The sequence below is a fragment of the Saccopteryx leptura genome, chromosome 5, assembly GCF_036850995.1.
Source record: "Saccopteryx leptura isolate mSacLep1 chromosome 5, mSacLep1_pri_phased_curated, whole genome shotgun sequence".
Lineage (NCBI taxonomy): Eukaryota > Metazoa > Chordata > Mammalia > Chiroptera > Emballonuridae > Saccopteryx > Saccopteryx leptura.
The window spans coordinates 211,526,159-211,542,535 of record NC_089507.1 but is presented as its reverse complement, the minus strand read 5'-3'; the positions used below and the strand labels follow the sequence as shown (position 1 = coordinate 211,542,535).

General features: G+C 48.6%; 1 protein-coding gene across 1 annotated transcript; it reads left to right on the top strand.

Annotated features, from left to right (window-relative positions):
- AAR2 (AAR2 splicing factor) lies at positions 1 to 16,118 on the top strand. Its single transcript, XM_066383901.1, has 3 exons — positions 1 to 757; positions 5,254 to 5,483; positions 14,892 to 16,118. Exons 1-3 carry the CDS (start codon positions 1 to 3, stop codon positions 15,057 to 15,059), a joined length of 1,155 nt encoding a protein of 384 aa, XP_066239998.1. The 3' UTR covers positions 15,060 to 16,118.
- Positions 16,119 to 16,377: the final 259 nt, after the last annotated feature.

The following is a 16,377-nucleotide window of genomic DNA, read 5'->3' as shown; positions in this document are numbered from 1 at the left end:
ATGGCTGCCATGCAGATGGATCCTGAGCTTGCCAAGACCCTCTTCTTTGAAGGGGCCACTGTGGTCATCCTGAATATGCCCAAGGGGACAGAGTTTGGCATTGACTACAACTCGTGGGAGGTGGGGCCCAAGTTTCGGGGAGTGAAGATGATTCCACCAGGCATCCACTTCTTCCACTACAGCTCTGTGGACAAGGCCAATCCCAGGAATGTGGGCCCTCGTATGGGCTTCTTTCTCAGCCTGCAGCAGCGGGGGCTGGTGGTCTTGCGCTGGAACGCAGTCCAGGAAGAGGTAGACCTTTCCCCAGCCCCAGAGGCCGAGGTGGAGGCCATGAGGGCCAACCTCCAGGAGCTGGACCAGTTCCTGGGACCCTACCCGTATGCCACGCTCAAGAAGTGGATCTCACTCACCAACTTCATCAGCGAGGCCACAATGGAGAGGCTGCAGCCCGAGAGCCGGCACATCTGTGCCTTCTCAGAGATGCTGCCGGTGCTCTCCCTGAAGCACACCAAGGACCGGGTGGAGCAGAATCTACCCCGCTGCGGCACTGAGTGCAAAAGCTACCAGGAAGGCCTGGCCCGGCTGCCTGAGATGAAGCCCAAAGCCGGCACCGAGATCCGCTTCTCGGAGCTGCCCACACAGATGTTCCCGGCAGGCGCCTCGCCAGCAGAGATCACCAGGCACAGCATGGACCTGAGCTATGCCCTGGAGACCGTGCTCAGCAAGCAGTTCCCCAGCAGCCCCCAGGATGTGCTCGGTGAGGGGGGACAAGGCTCTTTGGGAGCGGCCCAAGGGAGGGGTACTAGGCTGGGGTACATCTTGGGTTATCTAGTCTAGTGGTTCCTAACCCTGGCAAGAGGCGGTCATGCCCAGTCCAGTCTTCAAAGATAAAGTGGTTCAGCCTTCACCCTGCAGACTGACTCAAGGTTTCTGGAGTAGACCACCTTTAAGATGGACCTTTGAGATATGCCTGTTTCCCTGTTATAAGTGTTTTGTGCATATCCTTTGTGTATTTCTGCATAGGTCTAGGGTTGAAATTGTTGGATCTGAGCGTGCATGTTGCCAGGAGAAGGTTGTATATCCTCCCCAGCTGGTGGGGGGCTGTTGCCTGTCACCTTTGACATGGCAGTTTAGCAGAGGCCGCTTCCAGCTGGATAGTTGAAGAATGATGTCTTCTTTCAATTTGCAGATGACCCTGAATATGAACTTCGTGGGTCCCCTTAATTTGCAGATATCTTTTTTTCAACCTGTACTGTTTGTTTATTTAGTAGAGTGAAAGAATGAGAGAAGTAGAGAGGGACAACAGGGGCAGACAGACAGGAAGGGAGAGAGATGAGAAGCATCAGCTCATAGTGGCTTAGTTGTTCATTGATTGTTTCTTATATGTGCCTTGACTGGGGGACTCCAACTGAGCCAGTGATTTTGGGCTTGAAGCTAGTGACCTTTGGGCTCAAGCCAGCAACCATGGGGTTATATCTATGATCCCACGCTCAAGCCAGAGACCCCACTCAAGCTGGCAAACCTGTACTCAAGCCAATGATGTGAAGTTTTGAACCTGGACCCTCAGGGTCCCAGGCCAACACTCTATCTGCTGCACCACCACCTGGTCAGGCACCTGTCCTGTTTTTATCCCTAGTTGGGATCCCCGAATACAGAGGACCTGCTCTGTTCGTTGATCTATGCCATTTTATATGGGAGACATGAGCATTCACAGATTTTGGTATGGGGTGGGGGGGTTATCCTGACACCAATCCTCTTTTGATACTGAGGGACAACTAAGTTTTGGGGGAGTCAAAGTTATATGCAGATTTTTGACTTACAGTGAGTGTCAGCTCCCCAACCTCCACATTGTTTAAGGGTTAGTGTATTTTTTTTTAATTAATAGTGACAGCAAACATTCATCACATCTTCAGCAGCTATTTATATGTATTTTTACATGTTGTCTAGGTATTTGCATGGTTTTTTATTGGACGATCAGTGAAAAACTTGAATAGAGGGACTTTTAAATCACTGGCTCAGCTGATAAAAAGGGACATTTTAATGAGTGCATCTTAATGCATTACATGGTATTTTCATTTAATAAGTAACACTTGAAATTCTGGCTTAAAAATGAACAGAAATCCTGTTTTCTACCTCTGGAACATTTCCGTTCTTCAGAATAATCTTTTGAAAAGGTCTGTTGCAGAGATAACTTTGTATCTTCCTGACAGCTCTTTGAAATTATTTCTGATCTCATAATATAATTTTAGACTAGGCCAGAAATGCATGAATTTAAATAATGCCCTAAATTCAGAAAATAAGCTCATATTTTCACAAACTAACCAGGAAAAGCCAAGGGAAGAAGCACATCATTAACCTGTCACACAAAGAAAACCTGACTAAATGTTTTTTTGTTTTTTTTTTTTAAATAAATTTTTATTAATGGTAATGGGATGACATTAATAAATCAGGGTACATATATTCAAAGAAAACATGTCTAGGTTACCTTGTCATTAAATTATGTTGCATACCCCTCGCCCAAAGTCAGATTGTCCTTCGCCACCCTCTATCTAGTTCTCTGTGCCCCTCCCCCTCCTTCTAACTCTCCCCCTGTCCTCCCTCCCCCCACCCCTGGTAACCACCACACACTTAGTCCATGTCTCTTAGTCTCATTTTTATGTTCCACCAATGTATGGAATCATGTAGTTCTTGTTTTTTTCTGATTTACTTATTTCACTCCTTATAATGTTATCAAGATCCCACCATTTTTCTGTAAATGATCTGATGTCATCATTTCTTATGGCTGAGTAGTATTCCATAGTGTATATGTGCCACATCTTCTTTATCCAGTCTTCTATTGAAGGGCTTTTTGGTTGTTTCCATGTCTTGGCCACTGTGAACAGTGCTGCAATGAACATGGGGCTACATGTGTCTTCACGTATCAATGTTTCTGAGGTTTTGGGGTATATACCCAGTAGAGGGATTGCTGGGTCATAAGGTAGTTCTATTTGCAGTTTTTTGAGGAACCACCATACTTTCCTCCATAATGGTTGTACTACTTTACAGTCCCACCAACAGTGAATGAGGGTTCCTTTTTCTCCACAGCCTCTCCAACATTTGCTATTACCCGTCTTGTTGATAATAGCTAATCTAACAGGGGTGAGGTGGTATCTCATTGTAGTTTTGATTTGCATTTCCCTAATAACTAATGAAGCTGAGCATCTTTTCATATATCTGTTGGCCATTTGTATCTCTTCCTGGGAGAAGTGTCTATTCATGTCTTCTTCCCATTTTTTTATTGGATTGTTTGTTTGTTGTTGAGTTTTATGAGTTCTTTGTAAATTTTGGAAATTAGGCCCTTATCTGAGCTGTTGTTTGAAAATATCATTTCCCATTTAGTTGGCTGTCTGTTTATTTTTATATCAGTTTCTCTTGCTGAGCAAAAACTTTTTATTCTGATGTAGTCCCATTCATTTATCTTTGCCTTCACTTCTCTTGCCATTGGAGTCAAGTTCATAAAATGTTCTTTAAAACCCAGGTCCATGAGTTTAGTACCTATGTCTTCTTCTATGTACTTTATTGTTTCAGGTCTTATATTTAGGTCTTTGATCCATTTTGAATTAATTTTAGTACACGGGGACAGGCTGTAGTCGAGTTTCGCAAGGCCGGCGGACCCCGCCCCGCCCCCTCGCGGGGACGGAGGGGCGCCGGGGGCCTCCCACTTATTCTACACCTCTCATGTCTCTTCACCATGCCAGACTAGAGTCAAGCTCAACAGGGTCTTCTTTCCCCGCTGATTCCGCCAAGCCCGTTCCCTTGGCTGTGGTTTCGCTGGATAGTAGGTAGGGACAGTGGGAATCTCGTTCATCCATTCATGCGCGTCACTAATTAGATGACGAGGCATTTGGCTACCTTAAGAGAGTCATAGTTACTCCCGCCGTTTACCCGTGCTTCATTGAATTTCTTCACTTTGACATTCAGAGCACTGGGCAGAAATCACATCGCGTCAACACCCGCCGCGGGCCTTCGCGAACTAAATGTGTTTTGAAATTATGATCAGATGTCCTACGTAGCTAGACCAGGTAGCCAGCTAGTCACACAGACCATACGTAGTTCTATAGGCCTAGGGACAGGTCTCTGGAGGGGACAGATCGGACACCATGCGTTTCAAGAGGTATTTGGTGTCGAGTGCATCCGTTGTTTTTATGGCCTGTGTGTAGGTCCACAGAAGCCCTCGTTAAATCTGAGGTCAGCAGCAGTACATCAGTACATCTTGGTAAGCAGATGCCCAGTTGCTTACCCAAGGACAATGGCATCTGGACCATGAGGTTCCTTTGTTTAAGACAGCCATGCAGTGGGAATGTGGGAACGAAGACTCATATTTCATGAGTGCTACTGTGTGTCATACACTGTTTTAAATGCTTTATGTTGACTCATTTAATCTCCACTACAGCCTTTAAATGAGGAAATTGAAGCCTGAACAGATTAAGTAACTTGCCCGGGGCACACAGCTGCTGAGCGGCGGGGCTTAGACTGGAACACGGGCAGTCTGGCTCCAGAGCCCATGCTCTTTGTCACTGACCTGCTCATGGAGATGAACTCACAGAGCCCTGTGATTAAACAGACAGAAATCTGGCTGGCGGGCTAGCCCAGGAACAAGTGCTCACGAATTTTCCTGTTCTGGGAGACTGTAGAACTGTTCTCACCCAATGGGAAATCTCTTTTATTTATGTTGTTCACATCCCCAAGCATTAGATGTGTGGCCTTGGGCAAGTCCCTTGGCGTCATCAATAAAATGAGACAAACACTACCTTCCCTGACCACCTTGTGGAGCTGGGCAGAGGATTACATGGGGTAATACAGCATTTCCCTGAACCCGAAGCACATCTTCTGCATCAGAAGTAGAGCGGCAGACACCTGTCCTCAGCCTGGATCTCTGGGGCTGAGGCTGAGGCAGCTTTGTTTTTAGCAAGATCTCCCAGTAATTCTGATAGGCAGCCAGGTTTGGGATCCACTTGGCATAAAATCCATGGGCACATTTTGTCAACTCTTTACATACCAGGCAAATACTAGGTGTACCTCTTCTCTCGCAGTCGATTTTACAGCAGTCCGGGTTTAGAGCAGCTCAGCAAACTTGTATTGAGGACCTGCGTGGTGCAAGACCTCGTGCTCGGCTCTGCGGGGTTTGCAGGGAGAGAAGGCCCCCTTGCCGGGGCCCAATGGAACTGTCAGCCTTCCAGAGTCGGGACCGTTTCTCCTCTCGGTACCTTTCAGGGGAACTTCAGTTTGCCTTTGTGTGCTTCCTGCTGGGGAACGTGTACGAGGCATTTGAGCACTGGCAGCGGCTCCTGAACCTCCTGTGCCGGTCAGAGGCGGCCATGGCGCGGCACCACGCCCTCTACATCGGCCTCATCTCCGTCCTGTACCACCAGCTGGGCGAGATCCCCGCCGACTTCTTCGTGGACATCGTCTCCCAGAACAACTTCCTCACCAGCACCTTACAGGTGAGCAGCCTTCTGCTCCCTCAGAAGGGTTACCTTGTTGTCCTTTGCCATTCTTTCGTGACCCAGAGTTTTCTTAATTTTAGTTTCCTGGTCTTGGGCTGTTTCCTGGCTCTCTCTCCTACGTGATTATAAAATCCTTGATACCAGAGACCCTCTCTGTACCGCCCCCTCCCCACTTGTCCCCAGAGTCCCTGGCAGTGGGGCGCCTGGAGTCTGAATCCCCTGCACCCCTTTGAGTTTCTCAGCTCGAAGCAGTGTTTTCTCGCTGTGGCCATAGCTGCAGCCCAGCAGGACGGAGCCTGGAAGCTTGTTACTCCCAGGGAAACAGCTGCAGCTCCTTAGATCTCATTTCAGCATTAAAGTAACTTTGATTTCCTGTTCAAACAAACTGTGCCAGTTTCTGCAGAGTCTCTCTGACAGAAAAAATGAGATTTGCTTTTAACTTGGCAATTAAATTTTCATTATGACTGGTAATTAGGGAGGACGCTTCAAACAACTTGCAGTCTTCATCCTGTGCTACTTCCTCCCTTTGCAAGCGGATCGGCTTCCTCTGTGTTCTTGGGACAGCCTCTGCCACGCACATTTTGTAACTTTCTCAAGTATAGGAGAGAGGCAAGCGGCAAGCTGTCCGTTTAGTGTTTTCTGTTCCGAGAGCTGCTTTCTTCTCCCTGTGTGTGAGACCCCCCACGAGGCCTGCTCCTTACAAGGTGGCTGGTCTCTGACCTGCCACCCTTACCCAGGGTAAGGGGCAGAATGAACATTCATCAAGCACCTGTTGAGTATCACCACGTTTGTCATGCTCTATGCGTTTCCTTATTTCCTCTCTGGAGTGCTGTAGAGGAGGGAGCATTCTTCTATTTTACAGATGAGATCACTGAGATTCAGGAAGGTAAGGTCACACAGCTGGTAAGTACGGGACAGAGTCAAGGTTTGTACCCAGGCCTGAATCGGTTTAGGGCCTGCTCCTAGGCCTCTGTACTAAATCCAGTGTAGGTTCCCCCGAAGGGTTGTTGATTGCTAGTAGAGGAGACCCATCATGCCTGCTTCTCGGGGGCACAGTTGGAGGAGTCCCCGTGAGCAGGCAGCTGGCCAGACACTCTGGCAGCGTGCGGACTTGGGCAGTCCAATGCGATGGGTCAGTCAGGCTAATGGCTTGGGCTTGTGTGTTCACTTCAGAAAGGGTCACAAAACTGCCCTTTTATTGGCTCTTAATATAACAGGAAAGTTAAATCCTTTTATCCTTCCTCTGCAGGGAAAATCCCCACCAGTTACTGGGCTGTGGGTTGCAGAGGAGTAGGACGTACACCTGCCCGCTCGCCTCTGGCAGGGGCTGCGGCCCACAGGAACACGTGCGACCCTCCTGGTGGACGTTAATGCTGTCGCACAAACAGGAGGGCCACACCGAGGGGCGGGCTGTGCTGCCATTGTCAGCACAACCAGCCCCTGAGCTCCAGTTGCCGAGGCTTTGTGGCCGGCAGTGATTCACGAAGCAGAAAGGGCCCGGCTGGATTGCTAGGTGCCCAGGGGGGCGTGCAAAGACGATGGTGGAAGAACTCTGTCTTTGGACTTTTCACCAAGAAAATTGATGTTATTTGGAAAAATCTAAGACGTACCTTCAAAGAAAATAATAAATCAACATATGTTTGTGAGCATCCTTTCTTTAACACCACATTCTCCTGAAAGTGCAGGACCAGCCAGGGCTCCTGCCCTCCATGGTTCACTGATCTGGCAGGTATTTCCTGAGCACCTGCTGTGAGCAAGGCAGACAGAGTCCCTGGCTTGCAGCCTGTGTTTTGATGGGAAAGTCAGTAACTGAACTAACCAAAATAGCTCCAGAAAGCGGAAAGTGTTTTAGAAAGCTTTCCTGCCCTGGTGCCTTTCCCTAAGCCAGGGCTGTGGTCTCACCCGGGCTGCGTCAGTCAGTCGGCTGCGTCAGTCTGTCGGCTCCGTGCCTGCCCTTGTCAGCCCGTCCGGCTCCTGCGCTGCCGCCTGAGTCGCTGCTCTAACTGCATGTCTGATCCTCGTTTCCTAGAAAGTTAAAAGCCCAAATAAGGGTCGTAAGACCCTTTTCTGTTCAGGCTCTTAACCTGTTCTCTCAGCTTCTTCCTCTCCCTGTTTTCCCCCATCTGACCGGGTCCCCTTCCAAGTTCCCAGACATGATGTGTGTTGTTTCATGCCTTCTTTTAAAAAAATTAAAAATTGCAGTAAAAGACACATAACATGAGGTCTCTCCTCTTAACAGATTTTTCAGTGTACAGAACAGTGTTGTTAACTGTAAGCATGTAACCGTGGCAGATTTCTAGAACTTTTCATCTGGCTTGACTGATGAAAACATGGGTATAAAGTTCCACACCTTCGTAACCGCACCTGACTGTCCCTGCGCCCGGCATGTACTTGTGCGAGACGCCCTGGAAGCGTAGCGCTCTGGGAGGCCGCGGTCTCTCTCCGCCCCGTCCTGTTAGCCTGCAGTGAACCTGTCACAGTCACACACACAGGCCACACTTGCTGGTGTCTGTGTCTTGTCTGCCTGGCTGCCCCACGGGGCCCTTAGCTTTCACCCCAAACTTGGTTTTTGTTCATCTGGTTATTTTGAACACCTAGTCGAGGCCAGGTGCGCATCTCACTTTGTGCTATTGGATGTTTTTAGATGAGTAGAGTGTATAATTCCTGTGGCACTGGAAATACGTGACCCTGATAGGATAGGTGTAAACGGTGAGGTCTGATCAAAGGGCATTACGAGCACTGGAGAGAGATGGGTTAATTCAGACTGGGGTTGAGATTTGAGGGGACAGAGGATCAGTAATGGCTTTTGCCAAGACAGGGGCACCTTTGACACTTGGCTTGAGGGATAACATTTCAACAGGCACAGCGTATGGAAGGATATTACAAAACGTGTTTTTTTCAATGGAGAGTTAGTTGATGCCATGTTGTCAAGGAGACTCCAGCCGCCACCCCCCCACCCCCCCACGGAGGCCCTCACTCACTCGGGGTGTTTATAACTGAATGAATCAGCCCATAAAAGCCTTCCTCAGCGGCCGCCTGCCCTCTCCCCAGGTAGTCAAGTAAGTGGAGCTGGCTTACCTACGTAGGCACTTAAATGGCTCCTACCCGTGGAGAGAGACTGGAGACTGTGTGTGTAAGCACTTAAAGGTGGCCACATTAACTGGTGTATAACCAGCCAAGTAATGGCCTCTGCCAGTGGAGGCCCTTTGAATATGTAGGTGCCACTGGTTTTTACAATACAAATCTCATGGATTTAGCCGGAATAAAAATTACTTGTTTATAAAAATAGATACAGTTTTAAAGCTACTTGAGTCACCACAATTTGTTTAAAACCAGTGAAAGAGTAATCTGAATTTAATAGTATGTTAGAAAGTAATTTAGGTGTATAGTTATGTAACCTTTTTTTTTTTTTTTAATACTTTTAGTCAGAGTGGGCCATATATGCTGTCCAGCTTCCTTTCCTGTGAGTTCGCTAAATGCCAGTGACCATCTTTAACTCTTGAGAGAAAATATTGGCTGACAGTGATGTCTGGAGTATTTTTACTATCATACCAGCTATGATAAATTTCACCTACCTACTCCTACACCTTCTGCCATCAGCTGTCTGTTACTTTTGCACACTTACTGTGCATTATCTCATTTAGCCTTCAAAACAATGCTCAAGCCTGACCAGGCGGTGGCTCAGTGGATAGAGCGCCGGACTGGGATGCAGAGGACCCAGATTCAAAACCCCGAGGTCCTGGGCTTGAGTGCGGACTCAGCAGCTTGAGCTTGCGGGGTCGCTGGCTTCAACATGGGGTCGTAGACATGACCCCGTGGTCGCCGGCTTGAGCCCAGAGGTCGCTGGCTTGAAGCCCAAGGTTGCTGGCCCCAGTCAAAGGCACATATGAGAAAGCAATCAATGAACAACTAAGGTGCCACAACGAAGAATTGATGCTTCTCATCTCTTTCCCTTCTTGTCTGCCCCTATCTCTCTCTCTCTCTTTTTCAAAAAATAAAATAAATAAATAAAAGCTCAAAATTGAAGCTATAATCCCATTTTATACACGAGGATCAGAAAGGTCAGGTAATTGTGCCCAGGATCAGCAGGGCTAGGAGATGGCCAGGCTGAGAGTAGGTTCTGAAGCCTGTGGTGGGCTCTCATCTGTTAGAGTCCCAGAGGAAACATCCCACATTATTTAAACTGACCTCAGGATTACTCATACTGCTTTTCATTTTCCTGGCAATCATGAAGCGATAGCCTTGCTTTTAACTCCACTTTCTTTTTCCGCACATAGAAATCAAGTGTTCTGCCTCTGGTTAGTTTTATTCTAAGTTGGATAATCACTTGGGAATTGAAAAAATTAGGGAATTTCATCTTTTTTGTTTAGCCAAAAAGTAGGATAAGATAGTAACTCAGCTACCTACCTTGATATTTTAAATTTCTCAAGGTGAACCTGACCAGGCGGTGGCGCAGTGGATGGAGCATCGGACTGGGATGGAGGACCCAGGTTCGAGACCCCGAGGTCGCTGGCTTGAGTGCGGGTTCCTCTGGTTTGAGCAAAGCTCACCAGCTTGGACCCGGGGTCGCTGGCTCAAGCAAGGGGTCACTCGGTCTGCTGAAGGCCCATGGTCAAGGCACATGTGGGGGAGCAATCAATGAACAACTAAGGTGTTGCAACAAAAAACTGATGATTGATGCTTCTCATCTCTCTCTGTTCCTGTCTGTCTGTCCCTATCTATCCCTCTCTGACTCTCTATCTCTGTAAAAAAAAAAAGTATATATATATATATATATATATATATATATATATATATGTGTGTGTGTGTATATATATATATATATACACACACATATATATGTATGTATGTATTTCTCAAGGTGACCTGACTGAACTCTATTTAACTTGGGTTTAAGAGAAAGCTTTTACATGTCTGACTGAAGTTATTTGTAATTCTAGAATTCACAGACTTAACAATGAAAGTAATACTACCTTTTTTGTGTTTAAAGAAAAATACCCAGTGAGTGCTTTTAGTTTTTAATAAATGCAGCTGTTTGTGAGTGTTATCCTATTTCAAAGTATTTTTAAAGGACCAGGATTAATCTTATATTTAGATGATTCATTTCCCAGTGACACTAAAACGTGTTTACTTGATTTCATTTTGATAAGGAAATAACCAGATCATTACAGTTTCCTGAAGAAAGCATTAAATTAATCTAAAGAGAAGAGAATCAAAGTGAATTAGTGCTTGAAAACTAAGTATTGTCTAACCATCTTCTTTTCTGAATTGTGAGTTTTTAAATCATCAAGTTTGTAAACGATAGGGACAAAAATAAAAACAAATTTGTTGTGTGTCGGGGGAAAGGGGAGGGTTTGACCACTGAAGCGCAGCTTGAGTGAGTGTGTTCGAGGGAGGGCACTATTCCATATCCTGAGGGCACTATCCCATATCCTGAGGGCACTATTCCATATCCTGAGGGCACTATTCCATATCCTGAGGGCACTATCCCATATCCTGAGGGCGATGGTATATGAGCCTCTGTACTCACAGCTGCGTGCCAGAAGGAGAACTGAGTACCTGGCCATCTTGATGATACCATGGGTGTGTACACTTGCCAAAAAATCAAACACTTAAAAAGGGTATTTAATAGTATATAAATTATATCGTAATAAAGTTGTGTGGGGGGGGTTTTAGTCATTGTTTTAAAAAGTCAACCTGGGCTGTGTCTTGGATCCTAGAGACTGCAGAGAGAACAGTTTCAGAAGCACCTGGTCTCCAAGCCCCCAGATTCCCCACAGGGCAGTGCTAACAACATGAAGGGTGTATGAAGTCTGTGTCAGCACAGGAAGATCTTGGTTAGGCCTGACCAGGCGGTGGCATAGCGGATAGAGCATCGGCCTGGGATGCAGAGGGCCCGGGTTCAAAACCCCAAGATCGCCGGCTTGAGTGTGGGCTCATCTGGCGAGAGCACAGGGTCGCTGGCTTGAGCATGGGATCATAAATATGACCCCATGGTTGCTGGCTTGAGCAAGGGTTCACTTGCTCTGCTGGAGCCCCCCCCAGTCAAGGCACATAAGAGAAAGCAGTCAATGAACAACTAAGGTGTCACAACAAAGAATTTTGATGCTTCTTATCTCTCCCTATGTGTCCCTATCCCTCTCTCTGTCAGAAAAAAATATCACAGATAAGTGTGACACAAACACAGGAGAAATGTGAGAAGGGAAGCTCGGCACAGGGCGGGGGGATGGGTGGCGCCATTTGGTTCCACTTGGCCTTCTGTAGGAGGTGTGCTGAGGCCTGATCGAGACGCCGCCTTCTCCGCAGGATGAGTCCCTTACTCTGTCCAGCGCCATCGTATAATCATTGAGCAATTATTTGACGCCAGGCATAGTACAAAAGTGAGCCAAAAATGGATTTTCATGGAACCTGCAGTCTTTATCCTTTTCATTAGACATCTAATGGGTCCTTTTTCTGTGTCGGACTCTGTGGCGGGTGTGGAATGCAGGTGTGAGAGTCACTAGTGACTGCTTTGGAGTGTTGCTCCTCGTCTCTTGGGAGAGCTCAGTTGTAGACGGACTGTTCCATATCGAAGGTTGAGGCTCTAGTCAAGGTCACCCTGGGTGCTGGGACAGCGTAGAGAAGCCCGTTCCATCTGGAAAGGCTCCCAGAGGGGGTGTGAGCTGAGCCCGAGTTCCTGGTAGAAATGAGCTGGGTGAGGGAGGAGGAAACACGTGGAAGGGTGTTACAGGCAGAATGGCGTGTGTGTGTACACACGTGTGTACGCAGTTGAGCACAGTGGGGGCACTGTTCAGTGTGGTTGGAGAGGGCTGTGTAGAGAGGAGTGTAATTTACCACGTAAGGAGGGGAACAGGGAGTGGCTGTTAGTAACTTAGGGGGCAGGTTCCCCGGGACCTCTGGGGACCGACCCATGGGTGTGTGGGGCCTCCGGAGCTGATGCTGTTTGAAACGAGGCCTCTGCTCCCCGTACCAGGCCTTCCCCAGGTCCCCGCTGGGTGCCATATTCAGCGCTTCATGGCCAGCTCCATTAGCTGCCTAAGCCAGGCAGCCGGCTCCCACGGCCCTCTAACTAGTTATTGATCTGGTACTTTGTGGTGGCTCTGCTTCCTGCTCCTCTATTTAGTTGATTCCCCAGTCAGTGAAACCAAATCCTGGAACCCCCCTCTGCTTCCACCCCACCCGCATCACTCACCCTGCTACTCCGAGATGGCTCCGAACAAAGACCCATGAAAATGACATGCTCCTGCTCACAGGAAGGCGGTGGGGCAGCAGGTGGAAGGGGCGCTGCCCAGGGGTCAGCTCCGCGTGTGTCCGTTCCCTTTGCTGGGTCAGGGCCCCTGTGGCACACGGCAGTGTGGATCAGAGCTCTTCCACCCTCATGTTCCTGTGTCTGTGTCTGGGGGGCGGGGGTCCTGCGGGCAGCTGATGGGTCGTCTGGGAAAACTTCTTTCTTCCTGTAGCATTGGCCTGGGGTGCAGAGGACCCAGGATGCAGCTCTGACCTCGTCCTTTAATCCCTCTCAGCCGCCATTTCTAAGATGTAGGCACTCTGGGGTGTCGTCCCGGGCGCTTTCAGGATCCACTGGGACACTGAAAGTTCTTTGGAAATAGTAAAATAGAATAAGGAGTTAATAGGTTTGCTGTTATTCTTAGAAGGGTTTGGGATCTAGGCAGTCTAGAATGGAGTTCTAGATGTAGAAAAAATTACACTGTTCTGACCCCTGCCCATATTTATATTAGATAAAACCAAATTAAAAAGAACATCAAAATGAGATTACAATTCAAAACAAAGAATTCCAATAATAACAAAAACAGGCTAAGTATGGGCAAAGGGCTTGAAGAGACATTTTTCCAAAGAATATGTACCAATGGCCAAAAAACTACATGAATAGATGTTCAGCATCAGTAATCATTAGGGCAGTGCAAATCAAAACCACAGTGAGATGCCACTTCACACCCATTTGGATGGCTATTATCCAAAAAAAAAAAAAAAAACAACAAAAAAACCCCACAACAGAAAACCATGTTGGCAAGGATGTGGAGATACTGCAGCCCTTGTTCATTACTGAGGGGCATGTAAGCTGGCAGAGCCGCTGGGAGAGACAGTATAGCGAGCCCTCAGACATTAAACAGAACTTTCTTACGGTCCAGGAACTCTGCTTGTGGGTATGTGCCCAGAAGAACTGAAAGCAGGGACTCTCAAGAGAGATTTTTACACCCATGTTCTCAGCGGTATTATTTATAATAGCCACAAGGCAGAAATAACCCAGACGGCCATTGACAGGCAAAGGGAAGACAAGAGGTGGTGTAGACACAGTGGAATGTCATTCAGCCTCAGGAGGAAGGAAACTCTGACACAGGCGACGACATGAATGAACCTTGAGGACATTGTGCTAAGGGAAATAAGCCAGCCACGAAAGGATAAGTACTCTATGCTTCCGCTTATATGAGGGACCTAAAATACTCGGATTCCTAGATAAGTACTCTATGCTTCCACTTATATGAGGGACCTAAAATACTCAGATTCCTAGATAAGTACTCTATGCTTCCGCTTATATGAGGGACCTAAAATACTCCGAGTCCGAGATAAGTACTCTATGCTTCCGCTTATATGAGGGACCTAAAATACTCCGAGTCCGAGATAGAAAGCGCGTGGCGGCTGCCGGGGCCTGGGGAGGGGAAGGCCGGGCGTTGGTATATAATGGATTCAGTTTCATTTGGAAAGGTAGAAAAAGGTCAAGAAATGGGTGGTGGTGGTGGTTGCATACCAATAACTATACTTCCACTGAACTGTACACTTAAAAATGGTTACATTTGTAAATATTTTGTTATGTGTATTTAACAGTTTTTTTAAATGATAATATAAAAAAATGGTTAAAATGGTAGATTTGTGTTACTATGTATATGTTATCACAATTTTAGAGAAAGTACATCAAAGACAGCTTTTAAGGGGAATAGGGACTTCAAACTGGCAGCCTAAGGCCATTTAGTTCAGAGCAGCAATTCAGCCTTGTTGGCTTAGGGCCTGTGACTTTATGGGATCCAGGGGTTTATGAGCACCCCCCCAAGCCCTTCTAGTACCAGCTGGTGTGGCTACCACCTCTCCGAGTTCCTGCCCAGGCGCCCAGGAGGTCTCCGCAGGGGCATGGCAGCAGTGATGGGCGCAGTGGCCCTGCTCGAGGCAGGGCATCTCTGCCCAGGGCAGTAATTTTCCATTCTAGTCCTGCCCTGGCTCCTCAGCAGGTTTGGGCCTTCTTTCTCGGTTTGCGGGGAGCACAGCAGGTGTCCTGGGCCCGTGCCACCAGCAGCTTACCTACCCCGGAGAGCTGAGCACCACCAGGAAATTTCCACAGCTCTCTCTGCCCGTGTTTGTTCTCAGGAGTGACCTGCCCTCTGTTCTCTGTAGGTTTTCTTTTCCTCTGCCTGCAGCGTTGCCGTGAATGCCACCCTGAGGCAGAAAGCTGAAAAGTTCCAAGCTCATCTGACCAAGAAGTTTCGGTGGGACTTTGAAGCGGAGCCCGAGGACTGCGCCCCGGTGGTGGTGGAGCTCCCCGAGGGTGTGGAGACCGGCTAGCTGGGGGCCGCTCAGCCAGGGAGGCCCCTTCCCGCCCGCCACAGCCCTGGCCTCTCCACTCACCCCTCCGCTGGGCGCGCCGGGGCCGGGCCCCACCAAGTTCTGTAGAGATGGAGCCAGACTAGCCTCCTTCACCAATAAATAAACAGGTTCCTTCCGCGGCCCCGAGGCTGTGTCACCCTGAAGGCTCATCGTTGGCTCCCATCAGCCTGGCCTTGGTGCCAACCCGACTGATAGACTCTTACGGAAGCTCTCGGGACAGACCTGCCTGGGCAGCAACCTCCTCCTTCTGAACGAGAAGAAATTGAGCCAAAAGCCACGAGCCTGATCGCTCATTCCACAGGGTGTCTAGAGAACAGGAAACCCTGCACAGCCAGGGGGTCTGAGATGTCCATTGGTGACGTTTAAGTTCGATCGAGGGCAGCAGGGAAACGAGCCGGACTCCTGCCTGCGTCCTGCTGAGCGGTAGTCCATCAGAGACAACACGGCGTGTGACCAGGCTGGGGAAGCCGTCGGGCGGGAGTCACAGCGGGTTGGATCTGGCTAGTCGTCAGCCCCTGCCTTGTCCGTCCAAGTTCCTGTCTCCTGTCCAGGAGCCCCCGTGGGAAACCTTCCTGAGACTGTTGGGCCCCAGCACCACACCTCCTGTTTGTTCTGTCCTGACTCTCAGACCCAGAAGTGGGACTTGGCCACCCTCCTGTATGGCCCCATTCCTCACCAGAGCCACCATGACTGCCGGTGACCTGGAGAGTCAACAACAGAACGGTTTGGCCCCGTTGGAGTTCCGTGCCTTTATTCTGGACCTGGACCTTTCTAGTCCTGCTGTGGAGCTGTCAGCCACAGAGGAATGACACCCGGGTGTCCTGGGAGTCCTGAGGGCACGCCCCCCCCCCCACACACACACACACTGCAAGCTGTGATGCTTCGATTAAGGCTGCAGCTCACACCACATTTCTAAATGAGAATTCCTGCTGGTTAAGACTTTTGGTTCCACTTGTTTCCTTGGAGATGTTTATCCAAGAGCATAATGTACATTAAAGGCTTTGAGTTAAGACTAAATCCCCTTGTGTGAGTCTCTTTTGCAGTTCATCTGCCCAGTTCCCAGGGCAGTGAGGCCACTGTCCATACCACACATCCCCCCCCACTCGGCACCAGTGCGCAGGCGCCCCACCTCTGCAGTCTCTGGAGGAGGCGGCTGCCAGGATTGCCTCCTGTCGCCAGTGGGGCTCATACAGGCACAGCTGCCAGGATCGAGGCCCCGTGTCTAATAACCAAGTGTTTCACCTTGTGTGAGTTTGCTGTTCTTTTCCTCCCAAAG

What these genes read in the sequence shown, in the direction of transcription:
- AAR2 (XM_066383901.1), top strand. Translation starts at nt 1, where the DNA reads ATGGCTGCCATGCAGATGGATCCTGAGCTTGCCAAGACCCTCTTCTTT. An exon ending in CAGCCCCCAGGATGTGCTCG is followed by an intron (nt 758 to 5,253) that starts GTGAGGGGGGAC and finishes GGTACCTTTCAG; the next exon opens with GGGAACTTCAGTTTGCCTTT. An exon ending in TCCTCACCAGCACCTTACAG is followed by an intron (nt 5,484 to 14,891) that starts GTGAGCAGCCTT and finishes TGTTCTCTGTAG; the next exon opens with GTTTTCTTTTCCTCTGCCTG.